The 19,734-nt window shown below is 44.5% G+C and overlaps 1 protein-coding gene across 1 annotated transcript in view; it reads right to left on the bottom strand.

Moving 5' to 3' along the window:
• Positions 1-11,567: 11,567 nt before the first annotated feature.
• LOC142312847 (uncharacterized) overlaps positions 11,568-19,734 on the bottom strand; it is a 142,064-nt gene continuing 133,897 nt past the window's right edge. The window contains exon 13 of the mRNA XM_075351835.1: positions 11,568-13,422. Within this exon, the coding sequence (XP_075207950.1) occupies positions 12,398-13,422 (1,025 nt within the window). The 3' untranslated portion in view covers positions 11,568-12,397. The remainder of the gene's footprint in view (positions 13,423-19,734) is intronic.

Raw genomic sequence — 19,734 nt, 5'->3', positions numbered from 1 at the left:
AAGAGATTTCAACGCAAGATTGTGCGGATGGTGGATAAAGAACCTCGACTAACATCCAAACAAGTTCAAGCTGCCCTGCAGTCTGAGGGTACAACAGTGTCAACCCGTGCTATCCATCAGCGTCTGAATGAAAAGGGACTGTATGGTAGGATACCCAGGAAGACCCCATTTCTTACCCCGAGACATAAAAAAGCCAGGCTGGAGTTTGCCAAAACTTACCTGAGAAAGCCTAAAAACGTTTTGGAAGAATGTTCTCTGGTCAGATGAGACAAAAGTAGAGCTTTTTGGGAAAAGCCATCAACATAGAGTTTACAAGAAAAAAAAAAAAGGCATTCAAAGAAAAGAACACGGTCCCTACAGTCAAACATGGTGGAGGTTCCCTGATGTTTTGAGGATGCTTTGCTGATTCTAGCACTGGACTGCTTGACTGTGTGCATGGCATTATGAAGTCTGAAGACTACCAATAAATTTTGCAGCATAATGTAGGGCCCAGTGTGAGAAAGCTGGGTCTTCTTCAGAGGTCATGGGTCTTCCAGCAGGACAATGCCCCAAAACACACTTCAAAAAGCACTAGAAAATGGTTTGAGAGAAAGCACTGGAGACTACTAAAGTGGCCAGCAATGAGTCCAGACCTGAATCCCATAGAACACCTGTGAAGAGATCTCAAAATGGCAGTTTGGAGAAGGCACACTTCAAATCTCAGGGACCTGGAGCAGTTTGCCAAAGAAGAATGGTCTAAAATTCCAGGAGAGCATTGTAAGAAACTCATTGATGGTTACCGGAAGCAGTTGCTCGCAGTTATTTGGGCTAAAGGTTGTGCAACCAAGTATTAGGCTAAGGGTGCCAATACTTTTGTCTGGCCCATTTTTTGCGCAGTTTTGTGTGAAATGATCAATGATTTGATTTTTCTTTCATTCTCTTTTGTGTTTTTTCATTGCAAGCAAAATAAATGAAGTTAATAATACCAAAGAATTTGTGATTGCAATCTTTTTCAAGAAGAAACTGAGTATTATCCGACAGAATTGCAGGGGTGCCAATACTTTTGGCCAGCACTGTATTTCCCTCCCCCACACTGTTTCATAAATACTCCCCTCTCACCCCATAATGTTCCTCCTCCGTGTCTTCAGCTCCACAGTGGAGCACTTATCAGTGTTTCTCTGCCGCTTCCGCGCTACGGCGCTGGCTTCCGGGTCAGCAGTGTGATCAGCTGACCTGATCACATGAAAGCCGTCATGCTGACCCGGAAGTCAGCGCTAGAGATCACCGCTTCAATTGTCCTCGCGTCTGACAGATACAAGGACAATTGAGCAGTGGGAGCCGCAAGCTGCACTTTCTATGAGTGCGGCTGTCAGTGTGACAGCCACCCTCAGAAAATAGCCAGCTCCCACCCCGGCAGACTTCCACACCGCCGCATCAGGCAGCCGGACAGCGCCCCGCCATCTCCCCCCTAGATACGCCTCTGGCTTGTGCCTCCGCTCCACACATGGCTAATTTGTATAGTTTACAAATTAGCCATGTGGACAGAGCCAGAGGTGCTCTTCAGATTTTCCAGTACGCCGTAACGGCACGTAAGGCCGCAAAAAAAGCACTGATTATGATAGAATAATCAAGGGGTTTAGATAGAACATAAAATACATTTATTGGAATACAAGTTCAGAACACAAAAAACTTTAATAAATTGTAAATCTATAATACACTATGCAGTAAGTGGGAAAAAAAACAGTTTTCAACAAAAATGTACAGAATAACATTTGTGCAGTCTATGAATTTGTTCTGAGAAATAGTATGGTCTCCATCAGATCCTCCTTTTTAGATGACTTCAAATCTGACCTCATTATTTTAAGACTAGAGAACAACCTCTCTACACTAACTTGGGCCGGTGGCAAAGCGGTGACCACAAGGACAACATCTCTAACAATCTCTGGATATAAAGGAATTGCCTCATGCACAGTCAGTTTTGATGAACGGTCGAACTCTCCTAGTTCTATGAGACCAAGTGAAAAATTTGCTTAAATATGGTCAATCTGCTTGCTATGAGAGTGGAATGTGTTTCCCTGCGGCAACACTTTGCTGTTCCATGTTGTCTAAATACCTTTCAAAATTAAACTCATCTAATGAGGCTGAAGATACGGCAGCAGTTGAACTGGATGAACGATTAGACTCTTCTACTTCTATAAGAGAAAATGAAAACTTTTACTGAAATATGGTCAATCTGTTTTCTATGGGAGTGGAATATTTTTCCGTGGCAATGCTTTGCTTGCTCCTTGTCATTCAAATACTTTTAACAAATAAACTCATCTGATGAGGTTGAAGATATGGCAGCAGTTGCACAGGATGACACAATACCTCTTGCTCCTGGCCGTCCTGTTGCCGCTCCTTCTAAAAGCTACCTTCTTTTCCTTTAGTAAGGTGTTTATCATCCAGCAATATATGATGACTCGGGTCCACATACACAGCTGCCTGAAGACTGTTATTTTCTAATAGCAGTGTCACCTCTGTTTCATTGAAGCAGCTATGCCATCTGCTATTAAACCTCCTCTTTGGGAGGCAAAACAGTAAGTTCTTCTACTCCTTTATCAAAATGTCAGGAGTTAAATCCTCACCTTGTAAACTTTTTAGTCACTGTAAATGCATGATGAAGCAATTCATTCAATTAAGCCACCTGTGTCCATTAACCTTCATTTAGTGTTACCTGAATGTTGGCCAAAAAATGTTTTCAGCTCAAGCAATCGCTCAAACATTAAAACCCCCTTTTAATGTTTGAGCGATTGCTTGAGCTGAAAACATTTTTTTATTAACATATTTTTTATTGTCTAATTCGATATTATATTGAGAAGCAATGTTTTTGTCAAATACCTTATGTTGGCAATCGTGCCTGTGAGAGGCGCTATTGCAGACCGCTGTTCCCCGCTCCGGTGACGTCACGTCAACTTCCACACACGTCACATCCCTGTGGCCGGCTGCAGTCTTCCTGATTCACTAAGGTTTCACCGCTTGCCACAGCCCATCTGCTCCCTGCTCCCTCACAGCAGAACGATGCAAGCAGGAGACGCGCTGTGCTGTTACAAGCGGTGGAACACCACCCACAGCTCAGTGAGTCAGGAAGACTGCAGCCAGCCGCAGGGATGTGACGTGTGCGGAACTTGACGTGACGTCACCAGAGCGGGGAACAGCAGTCTGCAATAGCGCCTCTTCACAGGCACGATTGCTAACATAAGCTATTTGGGAAAAACATTGTTTCTCAATATAATATCGAACTAGACAATAGAAAATATGGGTGAACCACCCTTTTAAATAAGTGCTGCCTCACTGAGTGTCTTGATAAACAATTGCCCCTTTTCCAGCATGTCTCTTCAAGATGGAATCAATTTTAGAGGTTTTGGCAGCAATAACCAATTTCCTCACTTTGCTAGTCAGAGTTTCAGCATGTCCCTCTTGCATCTCTTGTTGATGGCTACAGGATAATGTTACTGTTCTTCTGTAATAATATTTGTTTGTTTCCCAGTTACAGGAACAGGACTGTGGCTCCATCTCAAACATGCTGAATCTGAAGTTTTCTTCTAGCTGCTGTTCACCTTCATTATTCTCATAAGTTTCATTGTACGTATCATGTGTGAAGCATTGTTTGTTACAATAGCAAGAACCTGTTCTGAGATGAGTGCAGTGACCTGGAGTTACCGCTGGGAGCGCTTCTCGCAGAGCAGAAAGCTGCTTAGTCAACAAGCTGTTTGTCTCCTGTTGCTGAACTAACGCCCGCTGGAGCTGGACATTGGTTTGTTGCTGCTGAGCATTAGCCTGTTGCTGCTGAGCATTAGCCTGTTGCTGTTGTGCACTGGTTTGTGCAAAAGCCTGCTGTAGTTGAGCAGTAGACTGGGCCAGCTGCTTTACAAGATCCTCCATAGTGGCTGCTGAGTTAAACTGTAACTTTGCAGGCTTGATCATAAACATGTGAAAACTGGGTTGTTGCCCCTAGCAACCAGGCTGCAACGCCTGTAAGCTTCGTGGACCCGCCGATCCACCGCAAACAGTCAGTAAAAAATATTTTTTTTTTTTTTTCCGGGTAAGTACCTCTTAGGCCATTGCCCTTAGCAACCAGGCTGCCATACCCGCATTCTCCACCATAATGTGAGGTAGCAGCGTTGCTTGGGCAAAATCGTGAGGCAGTGAGGCAGCAGCGTGTTCACACCAACAGTCTATTTATTGTTGCAGCATAAATAGATCCAATTTCCCACTGTCAAAGTCTCTTCCGGATCACAGCCGGTGCATATAGACAAATTCTTTGCATCAAAAAAAGTCTTGTTACCTTAGGACCCCGTTAACCGCAGGGATCTGTGTAAGGTTCTCCTAGGCTCACACTCTTGGCCTGTGTTCACTCCACACAGAGCCAGCCCAGCTCACACGGCATGTGTTAGCTTCACCAAGCCTGGCTCTCAACTGAGACACACCCTGCTGTGCTCTGCATGATTTTAAACGAAAATGCCGGACATGAGGATTGCTACAAAACCTGGACTGGGAGGAGGGATCTGTCTCCCTGTTACCCTTTGTGCTATACTCCCAGTAATAGCTATAGCAAACTCAGAGGGTTTCCAGACACATTCTGGGGGACACATAGCGGTCTTCAAATATTACCCCTGTCACTGCCTCACATATCCCCCCCCTCAGTTCAAACGGGCGAGGTTGAACTTTTGCCAACATACAGGGACCTCTGGACAGGGCATCCGCATTGCCCTGCAACCTACCAGCCCGGTGGTCCACAGAAAAGTGAAAGTTCTGCAAGGAGAGAAACCACCTGGTGACTCTAGCATTTCTCTCCTTAGCATTCCTCATCCAGACCAAAGGGGAGTGGTCTGTCACCAGGCGAAAGTGTCGCCCTAGCAGGTAGTAGCGTAGGGATTCCAGAGCCCATTTTATGGCCAGGCACTCCTTCTCCACTATGCTATAGTTCTTCTCTGCCGGGGTGAGTTTTCTACTCAAATAGGTGATCGGGTGCTCTTCCCCATCTACCTCCTGGGACAGAACTGCACCCAGATCCACCTCAGAGGCATCCGCCTGTACTATAAACTCCTTTTGAAAGTCAGGGTTGACAAGGACAGGCTGACCACATAGGACAACCTTTAGCGCCTGAAAGGCTTCCTCTGCTTGTGTATTCCAGTGGACCGTAACCGACTTCTTCCCCTTTAAGAGATCGGTCAAAGGCGCCGACCTTCCAGCAAAATTGGGTATGAATCGTCGGTAATACCCCATTATACCCAGAAAGGCTCTTACCTGTTTTGTGGTAAGGGGATGAGGCCAGTTTTGAATGGCTTCGATTTTGTTTACTTGTGGCTTGATAACCCCTTGGCCTATCACATACCCCAAGTAACGGGCTTCTTTGAGACCCATAGCACATTTGCTTGGATTCGCCGTCAGACCAGCAGCTCTGAGCGAATCCACTACCGCTTGTACCTGAGATAAGTGGGTGCTCCAGTCACTGCTATAGATGATGATGTCATCCAAATATGCGGAGGCATATGGTTGATGGGGTTCTAACACTATGTCCATTAATCTCTGAAACGTGGCTGGAGCCCCATGTAAACCAAATGGCAAGACGACATAGTAATAGAGCCCCCCTGGCGTGACAAAAGCGGTCTTTTCTTTTGCCGCCTCTGTCAGCGGCACCTGCCAGTAACCTTTAGTGAGATCGAGAGTCGTGAAGTACTGGGCCCGTCCCAGTCTCTCTATCAGCTCGTCGACCCTGGGCATGGGATACATGTCAAACTTCGAAACCTCATTTAACTTTCGGAAGTCATTACAGAATCTTAAAGAACCGTCTGGTTTCGGGATCAGCACAATGGGACTGGCCCATTCGCTCGTGGATTTTTCAATAACCCCTAGTTGGAGCATCTTTTTTACCTCCTCCGCAATGGCTTGCCTACGAGCCTCTGGTACCCGGTATGGCCTCAGGCGTACCCTTACTTGAGGCTCGGTGACAATATCATGGTGGATTACGGTTGTTCGGCCGGGTAGGCTTGAGAACACATCCGTATTCCGCTGCACTAACCTCCGAGACTCCCGTCTCTGCTGTTTTGAGAGAGAATCCCCTATCCTCACTCCCAATTCATCATCAGGGGACTCCTCCTTTGTTGTTGTCAAGGCACCTGAAAAGGTTAGGTCCAACGTTACGTCAGCCACCATACATTCCCTGTCTTTCCACGCCTTCAGCAGGTTTACATGGTAGATTTGCTCTGGTTTTCTTCTACCTGGCTGATACACCTTATAGTTTACTTCCTCCACTTTCTCCCGGATCTCATAGGGACCTTGCCATTTGGCTAAGAACTTACTTTCTGCAGTAGGTATTAGGACTAAGACACGATCTCCCGGTTTAAAAGACCTGATGGAGGCCTTTCTATTATACTGAGTATTTTGGGCTGCCTGAGCATCCAGCAAATGCTCTTTAACAATGGGCATTATTGCCGTGATACGATCCTGCATACCCATAACGTATTCCACTGTGCTTTTGTGAGGGGTGGGCTCCTGTTCCCAAGTTTCCTTAACTATATCCAGCAGTCCCCGCGGATGTCTGCCATACAGTAACTCAAATGGCGAGAACCCGGTGGAAGATTGTGGGACCTCGCGGATAGCGAACATTAAATAGGGCAATAACATGTCCCAATCTTTCCCCTCTTAGGAGACCACCTTTTTCAACATAGCCTTCAGAGTTTTATTAAAACGTTCCACTAGACCATCGGTCTGGGGATGGTAAACTGACGTGCTTAGCTGCTTGATCTGGAGGAGTTTGCACAGTTCCTTTGTAATTTTAGACATAAAGGGAGTGCCCTGATCGGTCAGGATTTCTTTGGGTAACCCCACGCGACAGAACATAGCAAACAACTCCCGAGCAATAAGCCTCGCCGAGGTGTGACGTAGTGGAATGGCCTCCGGATAACGTGTCGCGTACTCCATCACTACCAGGATGTGCTGGTGACGACGGGCTGATTTTACAATGGGTCCGATCAGATCCATAGCAATCCGCTCAAAAAGCACCTCTATAATGGGTAAAGGTATCAGAGGACTACGGAAACGGTGCGTTGGTGCGGTCAACTGACAAACTGGGCAGGACTCACAGAACCTCTTAATTTCTGCGCCGACCCCTGGCCAGTAAAACCGCTGAAACATGCGTTCCCGCATTTTCTCTTCACCTAGGTGCCCACTCATTAGGTGGTTATGAGCCAATTCCAAGGTCTGACGGCGGTACGGCTGAGGGACCACCAACTGTTCCACTATTTCCCCCCGGATTGTATCAACCCGATAGAGCAACTCTTGCTTTAGAGCCATGTAGGGAGTGTCCAGCCTGGCACCAGGCCGCTGGGGTACCCCATCAATTACCTGTACATTTCCACGTCCAGGAGCCAATGTGGGGTCCCGGAGCTGTGCTGTTCCGAAATTATCTGGAGACACGTTCAACTCCGGGATTGCCTCGGGTGGCTCAACCTCTCCTGCCATTACCTCTAGGGGGAACCTGGCAGGGTTACACTCTGTCCCTATACTGGTGACCCCTACGGCAGGTATCCCTGAGTCGGGATCGTCCGGCTCAGGGCCTGGTTCAATCATACACCTCGGAGGGCTAGGTCGCCTCCCACATAATGTCCAGAACAGGGGCAAGTCTCTTCCCAAAATAACAGCATATGGAAGTCTTTTCATCACCCCCACTTCATGTTGAACCTCTCCACACGAGGTAGCAATGGTGACCCTTTCCATAGGGTATTCACGTAGGTCTCCATGAATACAAAGTACCCCTACTTTATGTCCCGTAGGGTTTTCCCCGGAGACCAAGGAGGCATGTACAAGAGTCACTACACTTCCTGAGTCCAACAAAGCCTCTGCTGTATAGCCATTAACACGTACTTTGCAGAGATGGGGCTCCTCCCCCATAGTAACAGTGCTTACGGTACAAACAGTATGGGCATACATTGATACCCGGCGAGCGTACCGGCAGTCCATGGGTTCTGATGTGAGTGGGCACTATGCCATCACATGCCCGAGCTGATGGCACCGCCAGCACATAACAGCAGAGGTGTCCCTGTTTCGGGTGTCTGACTTTGGGGAACCAGGACTCCGGCTGACCTTAGTCTGGGGTTTACTCTCTGCCAGGGCTGAAGACGGGGCAGCACCCGAGGAGGGACGGGAGTCTTTTACCAACTGTGAAGGGGGCGTATCCCTACGGAGTGCCCGCCGTGAAGCAGAGTCCCGGACCAACTCCTGGGTAGCTGTGTAGCGTTCCAGCAAATTCACTAGCTGGTCTAGGGTACCGGGGTCCCCCTGTCCCACCCACCGTTGAATGGGGGCTGGCAAAGTCCGCACAAACCGTTCAATCACCACCCGCTCAATCATCTGTCCGGGGTTCAAGGTCTCCGGCTGCAGCCATTTTTTTACAAGGTCCAGTAAGACATGGGCCTGTGAGAGTGCAGGTTTTCCCTCCACAAAGGACCACTGATTCACTCGTTGGGCCCGGAGATAAGTGTTAACCCCCATTCGTGCAAGGATCTCACCTTTCAGTGTGCCATAGTCCTTGGCATCCTCCGTGCTGAGATCCAGGTAGGCTTTTTGGGGTTCACCTACCAAGAACGGGGCCACGACATCAGTCCAACGGTCGATAGACAATTTCTCTCGCTCAGCGGTCCTCTCAAACACGGAGTGAAAGGCTTCTGGGTCATCCTCTGCACTCATCTTCGTAAGTGCTGCCCTTACTCTGTCCTGGGCCGCAGGAAGGACTGGATGACCTGGAGTTACCGCTGGGAGCGCTTCTCGCAGAGCAGAAAGCTGCTTAGTCAACAAGCTGTTTGTCTCCTGTTGCTGAACTAACGCCCGCTGGAGCTGGACATTGGTTTGTTGCTGCTGAGCATTAGCCTGTTGCTGCTGAGCATTAGCCTGTTGCTGTTGTGCACTGGTTTGTGCAAAAGCCTGCTGTAGTTGAGCAGTAGACTGGGCCAGCTGCTTTACAAGATCCTCCATAGTGGCTGCTGAGTTAAACTGTAACTTTGCAGACTTGATCATAAACATGTGAAAACTGGGTTGTTGCCCCTAGCAACCAGGCTGCAACGCCTGTAAGCTTCGTGGACCCGCCGATCCACCGCAAACAGTCAGTAAAAAATATATTTTTTTTTTTTTTCCGGGTAAGTACCTCTTAGGCCATTGCCCTTAGCAACCAGGCTGCCATACCCGCATTCTCCACCATAATGTGAGGTAGCAGCGTTGCTTGGGCAAAATCGTGAGGCAGTGAGGCAGCAGCGTGTTCACACCAACAGTCTATTTATTGTTGCAGCATAAATAGATCCAATTTCCCACTGTCAAAGTCTCTTCCGGATCACAGCCGGTGCATATAGACAAATTCTTTGCATCAAAAAAAGTCTTGTTACCTTAGGACCCCGTTAACCACAGGGATCTGTGTAAGGTTCTCCTAGGCTCACACTCTTGGCCTGTGTTCACTCCACATAGAGCCAACCCAGCTCACACGGCATGTGTTAGCTTCACCAAGCCTGGCTCTCAACTGAGACACACCCTGCTGTGCTCTGCATGATTTTAAACGAAAATGCCGGACATGAGGATTGCTACAAAACCTGGACTGGGAGGAGGGATCTGTCTCCCTGTTACCCTTTGTGCTATACTCCCAGTAATAGCTATAGCAAACTCAGAGGGTTTCCAGACACATTCTGGGGGACACATAGCGGTCTTCAAATATTACCCCTGTCACTGCCTCACATTTCCAATGTGTTTTTACCCTTATCTGTAGAGGAGGAGCTTCGCTATTTATCATGTACATAAACAGCAGCACAGAGTCATCTCAACTAAAAGCTTAGATCCTTTGGTCAGGAACAGAAAATACATTTATAGGATATTTCATAACTTTCCAAACGCTTTTGAAAAAATGTTCAGCACATACTGCATTGAACTTCTGAACCCAATTTATTACACATTTTAGGTGTCAGGCTATCCATTTTATACCAACTCTGACTCCACCAAAATGGACATTGACTCCAACACCAAGACTTAAGGCCGCTTTACACACTGCGATATCGGTACCGATATTGCCATCGTGCATACCCGCCCCCCATCGGTTGTGCGACACGGGCAAATCTCTGCCCGTGTCGCACAACATCGCCCGGACCCGTCACACATACTTACCTTCCCTGCGACGTCGCTGTGACCGGCGAACCGCCTCCTTTCTAAGGGGGCGGTTCGTTCAGCGTCACAGCAACGTCACAGCAGCGTCACTGAACCGCCGCCCAATAGAAGTGGAGGGGCGGAGATGAGCGGGACGAACATCCCGCCCACCTCCTTCCTTCCGCATTGTGGCCGGGAGGCAGGTAAAGAGAGCCTCCTCGTTCCTGCGGTGTCACACGGAGCGATGTGTGCTGCCGCAGGAACGAGGAACAACTTCGTTACTGCTGCAGTAACGATATTTGAGAATGGACCCCCATGTCGCCGATGAGCGATTTTGCACGTTTTTGCGACGATGCAAAATCGCTCATAGGTGTCACACGCAACGGCATCGCTAGCGCGCCCGGATGTGCGTCACAAAATCCGTGACCCCAACGAGATCGCTGTAGCGATCTCGTAGCGTGTAAAGCCCGCTTTAGACTCCACAGCCCTGCTGGTCACATCCAATTATACTACAGAAGAAGAAATCGGATATATGCGCGCTAATACTCGGATTCAGTATTAATATAATTCCTTTGTTTGTACAGGTCGACGCGTTTCAGAGACATCAGTCTCCTCCATCAGGACATCAAAGGAACAATATGTCATCAGCTCCAGAGAAGCCACCCTATATACAAGTGAAATAGCACTATATACAAGTGAAATAGGGCATTTCACTTGTATATAGGGAGTCTTCTCTGGGGCTGATGACATATTGTTCCTTTGATGTCCTGATGAAAGAGACTGATGTCTCTGAAACGCGTCGACCTGTACAAATAATAAAGGAATTATATTAATACTGAATCCGAGTATTAGCGTGGCATATATTCGATCTCTTCTTCTATTGTATTATATGTCATACACCTCGGGGCTGTGGCTGATACCATCATTGCATGTGTTTCAAAGGGGATGTGACTTTCACAACATGAAAAGGTGAGTGAATCTTCAAAGGATGTTTCACCCATATTTTTTATTGTCTAGTTCGATATTATATTGAGAAACAATGTTTCTCTCAAATACCTTGTGTTGGCAATCGTGCCTGTGAGAGGCGCTATTACAGACCGCTGTTCCCCGCTCCTGTGACGTCACATCAAGTGCTGCCGACGTCACATCCCTGCGGCCGGCTGCAGTCTTCCTGACTCACTGAGCTGTGGGTGGCGTTTCACCGCTGTCATAGCACAGCGCGTCTCCTGCTTGCAGTGTTCTACTGTGAGGGAGGAGGGAGCAGGGAGCAGATGGGCTGTGACGAGCGGTGAAACACCTCTCAGCTCAGTGAGTAGGAAGATTGCAGCCGGCCGCAGGGATGTGACATGTGCGGCACTTGATGTGACGTTACCAGAGCGGGGAACAGCGGTCTGCAATAGCGCCTCTCACAGGCACTACTGCCAACACAAGGTATTTGAGAGAAACATTGTTTCTCAATATAATATCGAACTCCCCAAAATCCTATAGAATGTAAGCCCGCATGGGTAGGGCCCTCTTCCCTCTGTACTAGTCTGTCTACTGTAACTTGTGTATGTATTCTGTATGTAACCCCTTCTCATGTACAGCACCATGGAATTAATGGTGCTCTATAAATAAATAATAATAATAATAACTAGACAATAAAAAACATGGGTGAACCACCCCTTTAATCTTTGCCTATTTGATTTCCCTAATACATAAGACCCTATTGCCATTCTCTACTCCACAGTATTATTACCTGGGTCACATCAAATTGTCACCCTATTAATTGACACTAGCAGGGTATTATATGATTACTTTAGCAACTGTCCTGATCATGTATAGCAGTATCTCTCCATTTTCAAAGTCAAATAAGATGGTAAAAGGCATTACTAGACAAACCCTTTAAGATGCATTTGTAATGTAAATGTAAAATCTTATATACATTGATCATATATAAGTGTATTTGGATACTAATTTTCAATAACTGTCAATGGTAATTGTTTACATTTTCTAATAATCAAATGCTCTAAAAAATTGTTTTCCTTTTCTATTTGAGACATTGTCAATAAAACAATTACAAAAATAAATTGACTACTTTCCTGTGTGAGTTTTCAAATGTGTAAGAAGATTTGATTTTAAACTAAACAGTTAAAACATTTTCCACATTTGACACATTTCATCATGAAAATGGCTTCTCCCCTGTGTGACTTCTCTGATGTGTAACAAGTCTTAATTTAGTATTGCAAGATTTCGGACATTCTGAACATACAAATGGTTAATGCGCTGTGCGAATTACATGTCTATCAAGACTGTATTTCTCTGTAAAACATTTTCCACATTTGAAACATGAAAATGGCTTCTTTCCTGAGTGAGTTCTTAGGTGTTGAACAAGGTGATGTTTTAATGTAAAACATTTTCCACATTCTGAACATGAATATAGATTTTGCCCTGTGTGAATTTTTTGATGCGCAATTAAAGTTGATTTTTGTTTAAAAGATTTCCCACATTCAGAGCATGAAAATGCCTTGTTGCTTGAGTGACTTTTCTGATGTCTTACCAGACTGTATCTATCTGGAAAACATTTGCCACATTCTGAACATGAATATGGCTTCTCTCCTGTGTGAATTCTCTGATGGCTAATTAAAGTTGATCGTCGTTTGAACAATTTCCCACATTTGGAGCATGAAAATGGCCTCTCCCCTGTGTGAATTTTCTGATGAGCTACAAGTCTGAATTTCTCTTTATAACATTTCCCACATTCTGAACATGAAAATGGTTTTCCCCCTGTGTGAATTTTGTGATGCGCAATTAAAGTTGATTTTTGTTTAAAAGATTTCCCACATTCAGAGCATGAAAATGCCTTGTTGCCAGAGTGACTTATTTGATGTCTTACCAGACTGTATCTCTCTGGAAAACATTTGCCACATTTTGAGCAAGAAAATGGCTTCTCCCCTGTGTGAGTTCTCAGATGTTTTTCAAGAATGAATTTCTCACTAAAATTTCTTCCACATTCTGAACATGAATATGGCTTCTCTCCTGTGTGAGTTCTCTGATGTCTATTTAAAGTTGATCGTTGTTTGAACAATTTCCCACATTTGGAGCATGAAAATGGCCTCTCCCCTGTGTGAATTTTCTGATGAGCTACAAGTCTGAATTTCTCTCTATAACATTTCCCACATTCTGAACATGAACATGTTTTTCCCCCTTTGTAAGGCATTTCATGTTCAACAGGCCCTCCATAACTTATATTTGTCTTTGACAGAGAAAAATGACGTCCCTCTGTGCTCCTGGTACAGTCATCTGCCAAGAATAAAAATTATTTTATTATTTTTCAGTAACATTGCACGGGAATTACATTATTATTTATTTAATTATATACAAAAGAGGGAATGATAGTTAATAGTGTTAGCGGTCCTTCATAATGTTTTGGTTTTTTGTGTTTTTTTGTAGGTGATTTTACCTTGTAGATTGAGGCCTCGCGGGCAGGAACCTCTCTCCTCCTGTATCTGTCTGTGCCTTGTATTGTTTATGATTATTGTGCCTGCCCCTATTATGTATACCCCCTTCATATGTAAAGCGCCATGGAATTAATTGCGCTATAATAATAAATAATAATATTAATAATATCATACATTCTCTGACAGGCACAAGCACTAGGAAGGAATATGTACGTAAAGAGGGGTGCAGTACTAAAATCAAGAAGTCAAATATAATAAGAAGGGTGCTATCTCCTGTAACGTAATATAAATGTGTGAGTATCTCACAGCCATTTTCCTTCACATGGTTTGGATTTTGATTCTTCTCATTTGGATTCCCATTGGATTCCTCATGTGTAAGTAACTTTCCTTCCTCACTGTCTCTATATCTGGACCAGGGTCCCATGTGTAGGCCTTACCTCCTTTGGCTTCCCATGCAATTTATATATGTGTTCCCTATTTATTGGTTATTTATGAATATAGGTATATTCTAGCGTTATAGTTGATGTATTTCCAATTGAGTGGTCTCTGAGACATGGTATTAATAACCCAGTGGACGGTTCTCCCATTTTATTTAGCATCTTTACCCGAGTGATAACCTCCTGATTTCTCATATCTAACACTTTGGACTTGTTTTTCAGGCATCTGTAACCTATGTATGCAGGCTACTTTCCAATTGTATAATGGGGGTCTTTCACCCTATGGAGTCTATAATGTTACATCTAATATGAACGATTTTTCTGTACCATTATAAATTGTTCGATATTATACTAGCTTGGCCTATTGTGGCTTACAGGGGGTCTTGATCATTACATTATTTGGTATTTTTAAATGTTTTATATAGTGTGTTTTCTGTGGTTATCAATAAATATTTACACATTTTCTGCTATTTTAGATGTGCTCATCTATTGTATACTGTCTTTCTCCTCCCCTTAATGAGTTTATTAAGTGATTCTATCTCAGACATTCTCTGATTGGTACAAGCTATATAGCAAAGAGCAAAGCACATTGGAACAGATTGATTGTGTACACATAAGCCATGGCTTTGGAGATAATGTAAGGTTTTGTATATCTTTTAGTGCAAGCTAAGTAGTGGATATAATAGAGGAGAATACGTCCTTCATATTCTTATATATGTCATGCAAGCGAATAGACACATTGGCTGAATATTGGAATATGGGAGCACGAGGGGATCTGAAAAATTCTTTGCAGCAGTGTCCTCTGTAAACATAGTTGTCCATCCCTGGTTCTTTTGTAGATCACTTAGCCTTTTGATGGCGCTTGAAAATTTGTGAATCCTTAAATTTTTTTTTTCATATTTCTGCATAAATTTGACCTAAAACTACATCAGATTTTCACACTAAAAACAGATAGAGACTTCTATTTGTACTATCTAGCAGGCCAGTTATGTAACATTATGATTTCAGTCCTCCCCTATGCCAATGGCTGACTATTTTCTAACAACCAGGGTGGCAAGAGCCTGATTACGTCATTTTCTTGAGAAACCTTCCCATACTAATAATAATTGGCTACTTATTCATACAATGTGTATGAAAAGTATTCAGACCCCCTTTACATGTTTCACTCTGTGTTTCATTGCAGCCATTTGGTAAATTGAAAAAAGTTCATTTTTTTTTCTCATTAATGTACACTCTGCACGCCATCTTGCAGAAACACCCCCCCAGAAATGTAGACTGTTTTTGCAAATTTATTAAGCAAGAAAAACTGAAATATCAGATGGTCATAAGTATTCAAACCCTTTGCTCAGGCACTCATATTTAAGTCACATGTTGTCCTGTCCATTTCCTTGTGATCCTCCTTGAGATGGTACTACTCCTTCTTTGGAGTCCAGCTGCGTTAATTAAACTGATAGGACTTGATTTCGAAAGGCACACACCTGTTTATATAAAACCTCACAGGTCACAGTGCATGCCAGATCAAATGTGAATCATGAGGTCAAAGGAACTGCCCAAGGAGCTTAGAGACAGAATTGTGGCAAGGCATAGATCTGGCCAAGGTTAAAAAAGAATTTCTGCAGTATGCAAGCTCCTTAAGAGCACAGTGGCCTCCATAATCCTTAAATGGAGGACGTTTTAGACCACCAGAACTGTTCCTAGACCTGGCCGTCCAGCCAAACTGAGTAATTATGGGAGAAGAGCCTTGGTGAGAGAGGTAAAGAAGAACCCCAAGATCAGTGTGGCTGAGCTCCAGAGATGCAGTAGGGAGATGAAAGTTCCACAAAGTCAACTACCACTGCAGCCCTCCACCAGTCGGGCCTTTATGGCAAAGTGCCCCGACGGAAGCCATATGAAAGAAGATATATGAAAGCCCACATAGAGTTTGCAAAAAAACATATGAAGGACTCCCAGACTATGAGAAATAACATTCTCTCGTCTGATGAGTTGAAGATAGTGGTGATGTTCTAAGCGCTATGTGTGGAGAAAACCAAGCACTGCTCATTACTAGCCTAATACAATCCCAACAGTGAAACATAGTGGTGGCAGCATTATGCTATGGGGGTGTTTTTCAGCTGGTTGCAGTTGAAGGAAAGATGAATGCACCCAAATACAGAGCTATCTTGAAAGAAAACCTCTTCCAGAGTGCTCTGGACCTCAGACTTGGCTGAAGCTTCACCTTCCAACAAGACAAAGACCCTAAGCACACAGCTAAAAATAACAAAGGAGTGGCTTCAGAACAACTCTGTGACCATTCTTGATTGGCCCATCCCTGACCTAAACCCAAGTGAGCATCTCTGGAGTGACCTGAAAATGGCTGTCCACCAATATTCACCATCCAACATGATGGAACTGGAGAGGATCTGCAAGGAAGAATGCCAGAGGATCCCCAAATCCAGGTGTGAAAAACTTGTTGCATCATTCCCAAGAAGACTCATGGCTGTACTAGCTCAAAGGGGGGATTCTACTCAATACTGAGCAAAGGGTCTGAATACTGCATGACAGGCAGTGTAATGAATCCAATAGGCTCTGCCAGTGGTTGTCCATCTGTGAAGGTGATAGTCAGGGGATGCTAATGTGTAGGGAGCTAAAGTCGAGAGACCAGATAAAGATAAATGAAGTTACCCGCAGAGCAGAGAAGGACATCTCCTATCAGGCTAGGGTAACAACGATCAGTAGCTTTGGAAAGCAAATACTCACACCCAGGTTCTTCTCTCCCACTCCACTTGCATCAGCTCAGGAGCTCATGGTGTGGATTGCGGTAGCAAGAAGAAATGGAAGTTTGGGGACAGTCTGGGTGGTCTTCGGGCACGAGGAGACACTGCAGCTTGTTCCATGGTCTGCTTATGGAAAAGGAGATGTATCCTAGTGGCTAGGTGTATAAGGGCATCCAGAAAGGATGGTAGATCTCTGTTTGCCAACTCATCCTTTATACCAGTGTTCCCCAACACCAGTCCTCAAGGACACCAACAGTGCATGTTTGCAAGATTTCCTTAGTATTGCACAGGCGATGGAATTATCACCAGTGCAAAACATGCACTGTTAGTAGTCCTTGAGGACTGGATATGGGAAACACGGCTTTATACAACTGGACAGGTCTTGCCAGAAGGTCGCCATCTGGGCCTTCTTATTGCAAGCCAGCCCCTCTGTAAATGTATGGAAGCATAAGGCATACTGAGCCATGGAGTCCGTTCTCTACGGTAAACACATGAGACAAAGCAGCTGATGGAGGTGCAGCCTGAAATGTCGAATACTGCCCGGAATATGTCCATGGACCTCTCTATGTTGTGGGTCTTTGGACAACCATGATGCCAGATTGGATTTGCCCAGGCCAAGGCTTATATGGACAGCAGGAAGAGCATAAATGCTATGTTGCTCTAATCCGAGGGAAAGAGAGGAGTGTCAAGTAGTTCTCCCAGATTAATGAAGCAGCAGCTCTGCTTGGGGTCTCCTTCATAGTGGCTCGGAAGTGGAAGCTGGAGCTTAGCAGATCCACCAGAAATTGCAGAATTAGGCTGCTTCCTCGAAGAGACTTATTAACCAAAAAAGGATTGGCCAGAAATAGAGAAATCAGAAGAAAAGGAAGACATTGCAGTGGACAGATCCTGCAACTGTGCTGACACCACATTTGTGGCATGCATTAGCTGATTCTGATGCTCACACTGAGTTGGACCTCTTTGTACAGTACATGTACGCTAGACTTGGGATCCCTGGGTCCCGACTTGTCAGCGGAGTCTGGGGCCTGATCTAACTGTAATTCTAGTGGGTGTGGACCCACTGCGCCACTGGCAGGGTTTACCCTGGATGGACAAGAGTACTACTTGTATTTACTGGGTATTTTCTTGAGCCTCTGATAGTGAGAATAGGCTTGGACGCTGGTAGTCATCAGGTACCACTCCATGACAGTTCCTGGGACTGCAGCAGCTAACCAGAGGGTAACAGACATGGATGCGAGGTACACGTTAATGGTAAAAGTAGTAATCAGATTATTCCAGATAAGGGCAGATAGCACAAGTTCAATATACTTAGCTGAGAGCTGAGAGGTCAGGATAAACAAGCCAAGCTAGAAAACGTTAGAGACAATACAAGAAAGCACCGTGTAGGAATCTAGACAGGAACTGAACTAGAACCTTAGATCAGATGGAGAAGTGGTGGGATTAAATTTGTGCAGAAGCTGGCTGTGCCTCTCTATAGCCAGGAGGAAACTCACGTGCAGCAGGTAGATGAATGAATAAATATATTATATTATGTGGCAATATTGGAAATATTACATGTGGCAGCTCAGAAAGAAATTTGAGACTGGAGAAAGAAGAATGACCATCACGAGATATTACGTCTGTCTACATTTTCCTCATTGCACTGAATGGACATGTCAGAGACACATTTGTATATCATTGTCATGTAGAAAAACAAACCCCAAACACAGCACTCAGCACTTCAGAATTCAGGGATTTTTGGTTATGCCTCAATATATTTGTGCTGAATCCATTTTAAGTCCATGCATTTGCTTTTGCACTTCGTGTGTCATTACTTTTTTCTGATGTGGGAAAGAAATCTAAAGATTTTCCAAAGCTTCTCATATCAACTGCTCAGTGAGGAACAAACAGACAGTCAGATGACAGATCTCAGATACAGGAGGTATTCTGGGGTCCATCTGGGTTCTGAGCTGAGTCCATTTTTAGAATGGAAAACTAACTTGTGCATGCTCCACTTATTTTATAGCTATGCATATTTACATGGTTAAAAACATATCAACTATTTTAATCACACCATTTATCAATCTCCATAAATTTGTTCGCTGTATTGTATAGGTTGTTACAATTACACATTGGTATGCCATGTATATTGTACTTGTTTTGCATCTCTATTTTATCTTATAATGTACCGGCATATAGAGATATCTGTATAGGCCAGTATATTATAGCATGTAAAGAAGAATGCTATTGAAGTTTATAGGCGGTGAACAGTCTCTTGTACATAACAGTGAAGCCTGTGGTGACTGGTAATGTTTCTGCCGTCTATATCAGAGGTTACCGACATGAACAATCTTGAAAAATATATTTAGATACTCCACTGAGCACAGTGACCTGTGATGGGTCGGACTGGGAAGAAAGTGTCATCTCCTGTGCACAAGCTCAGAAATATGTTATGGATACAGAGGAGAATTCTTCGTACAAAATAGTGTAAAAAAGCATCTTTGTAGGCACTAAGGGGCTATTCATCAAAGTGCTTATGCAATTTTTCTGGCACAAAACACTGAAAAGCTGCAAACTTTTTGCTGATTGAAGTATTGCAAATTGTTATGATTTTTGGCATTTTCATGCGAGTCTCCGCCAGGTCCACCAACGGAGTGCAGCACTGACATGGCTTGGTGGTGCCTTACAAATTCATCAAGAGTTACTGAAATAATTTATGCATGTCTGATATGTTGAAATAAAAAGGAAACACCTGCACTCTCTAGTGCTAAGAAATATGGAAGAATGAATATGGGAATATAGACATGCATTACTGCTATGAAAAACAAGTAAAAAATAGGTTCTTAGCACACAAAAATGGCCAGTTTATGTCAGCCCAACAGCAAATGGCAAGGTGACCTCTTTTTGTTGGGTCCTTGCTTACTTTAATGTCTCTGTTTGGGTTAGAAAACCTACAATTTATGGGCAGCCAGGAACCTGCAAATG

This window comes from Anomaloglossus baeobatrachus, chromosome 5, assembly GCF_048569485.1.
Source record: "Anomaloglossus baeobatrachus isolate aAnoBae1 chromosome 5, aAnoBae1.hap1, whole genome shotgun sequence".
Taxonomy (NCBI): Eukaryota; Metazoa; Chordata; class Amphibia; order Anura; family Aromobatidae; genus Anomaloglossus; species Anomaloglossus baeobatrachus.
Note: the sequence above shows the minus strand (reverse complement) of the source record. Positions and strands in the feature narration are given on the sequence as shown.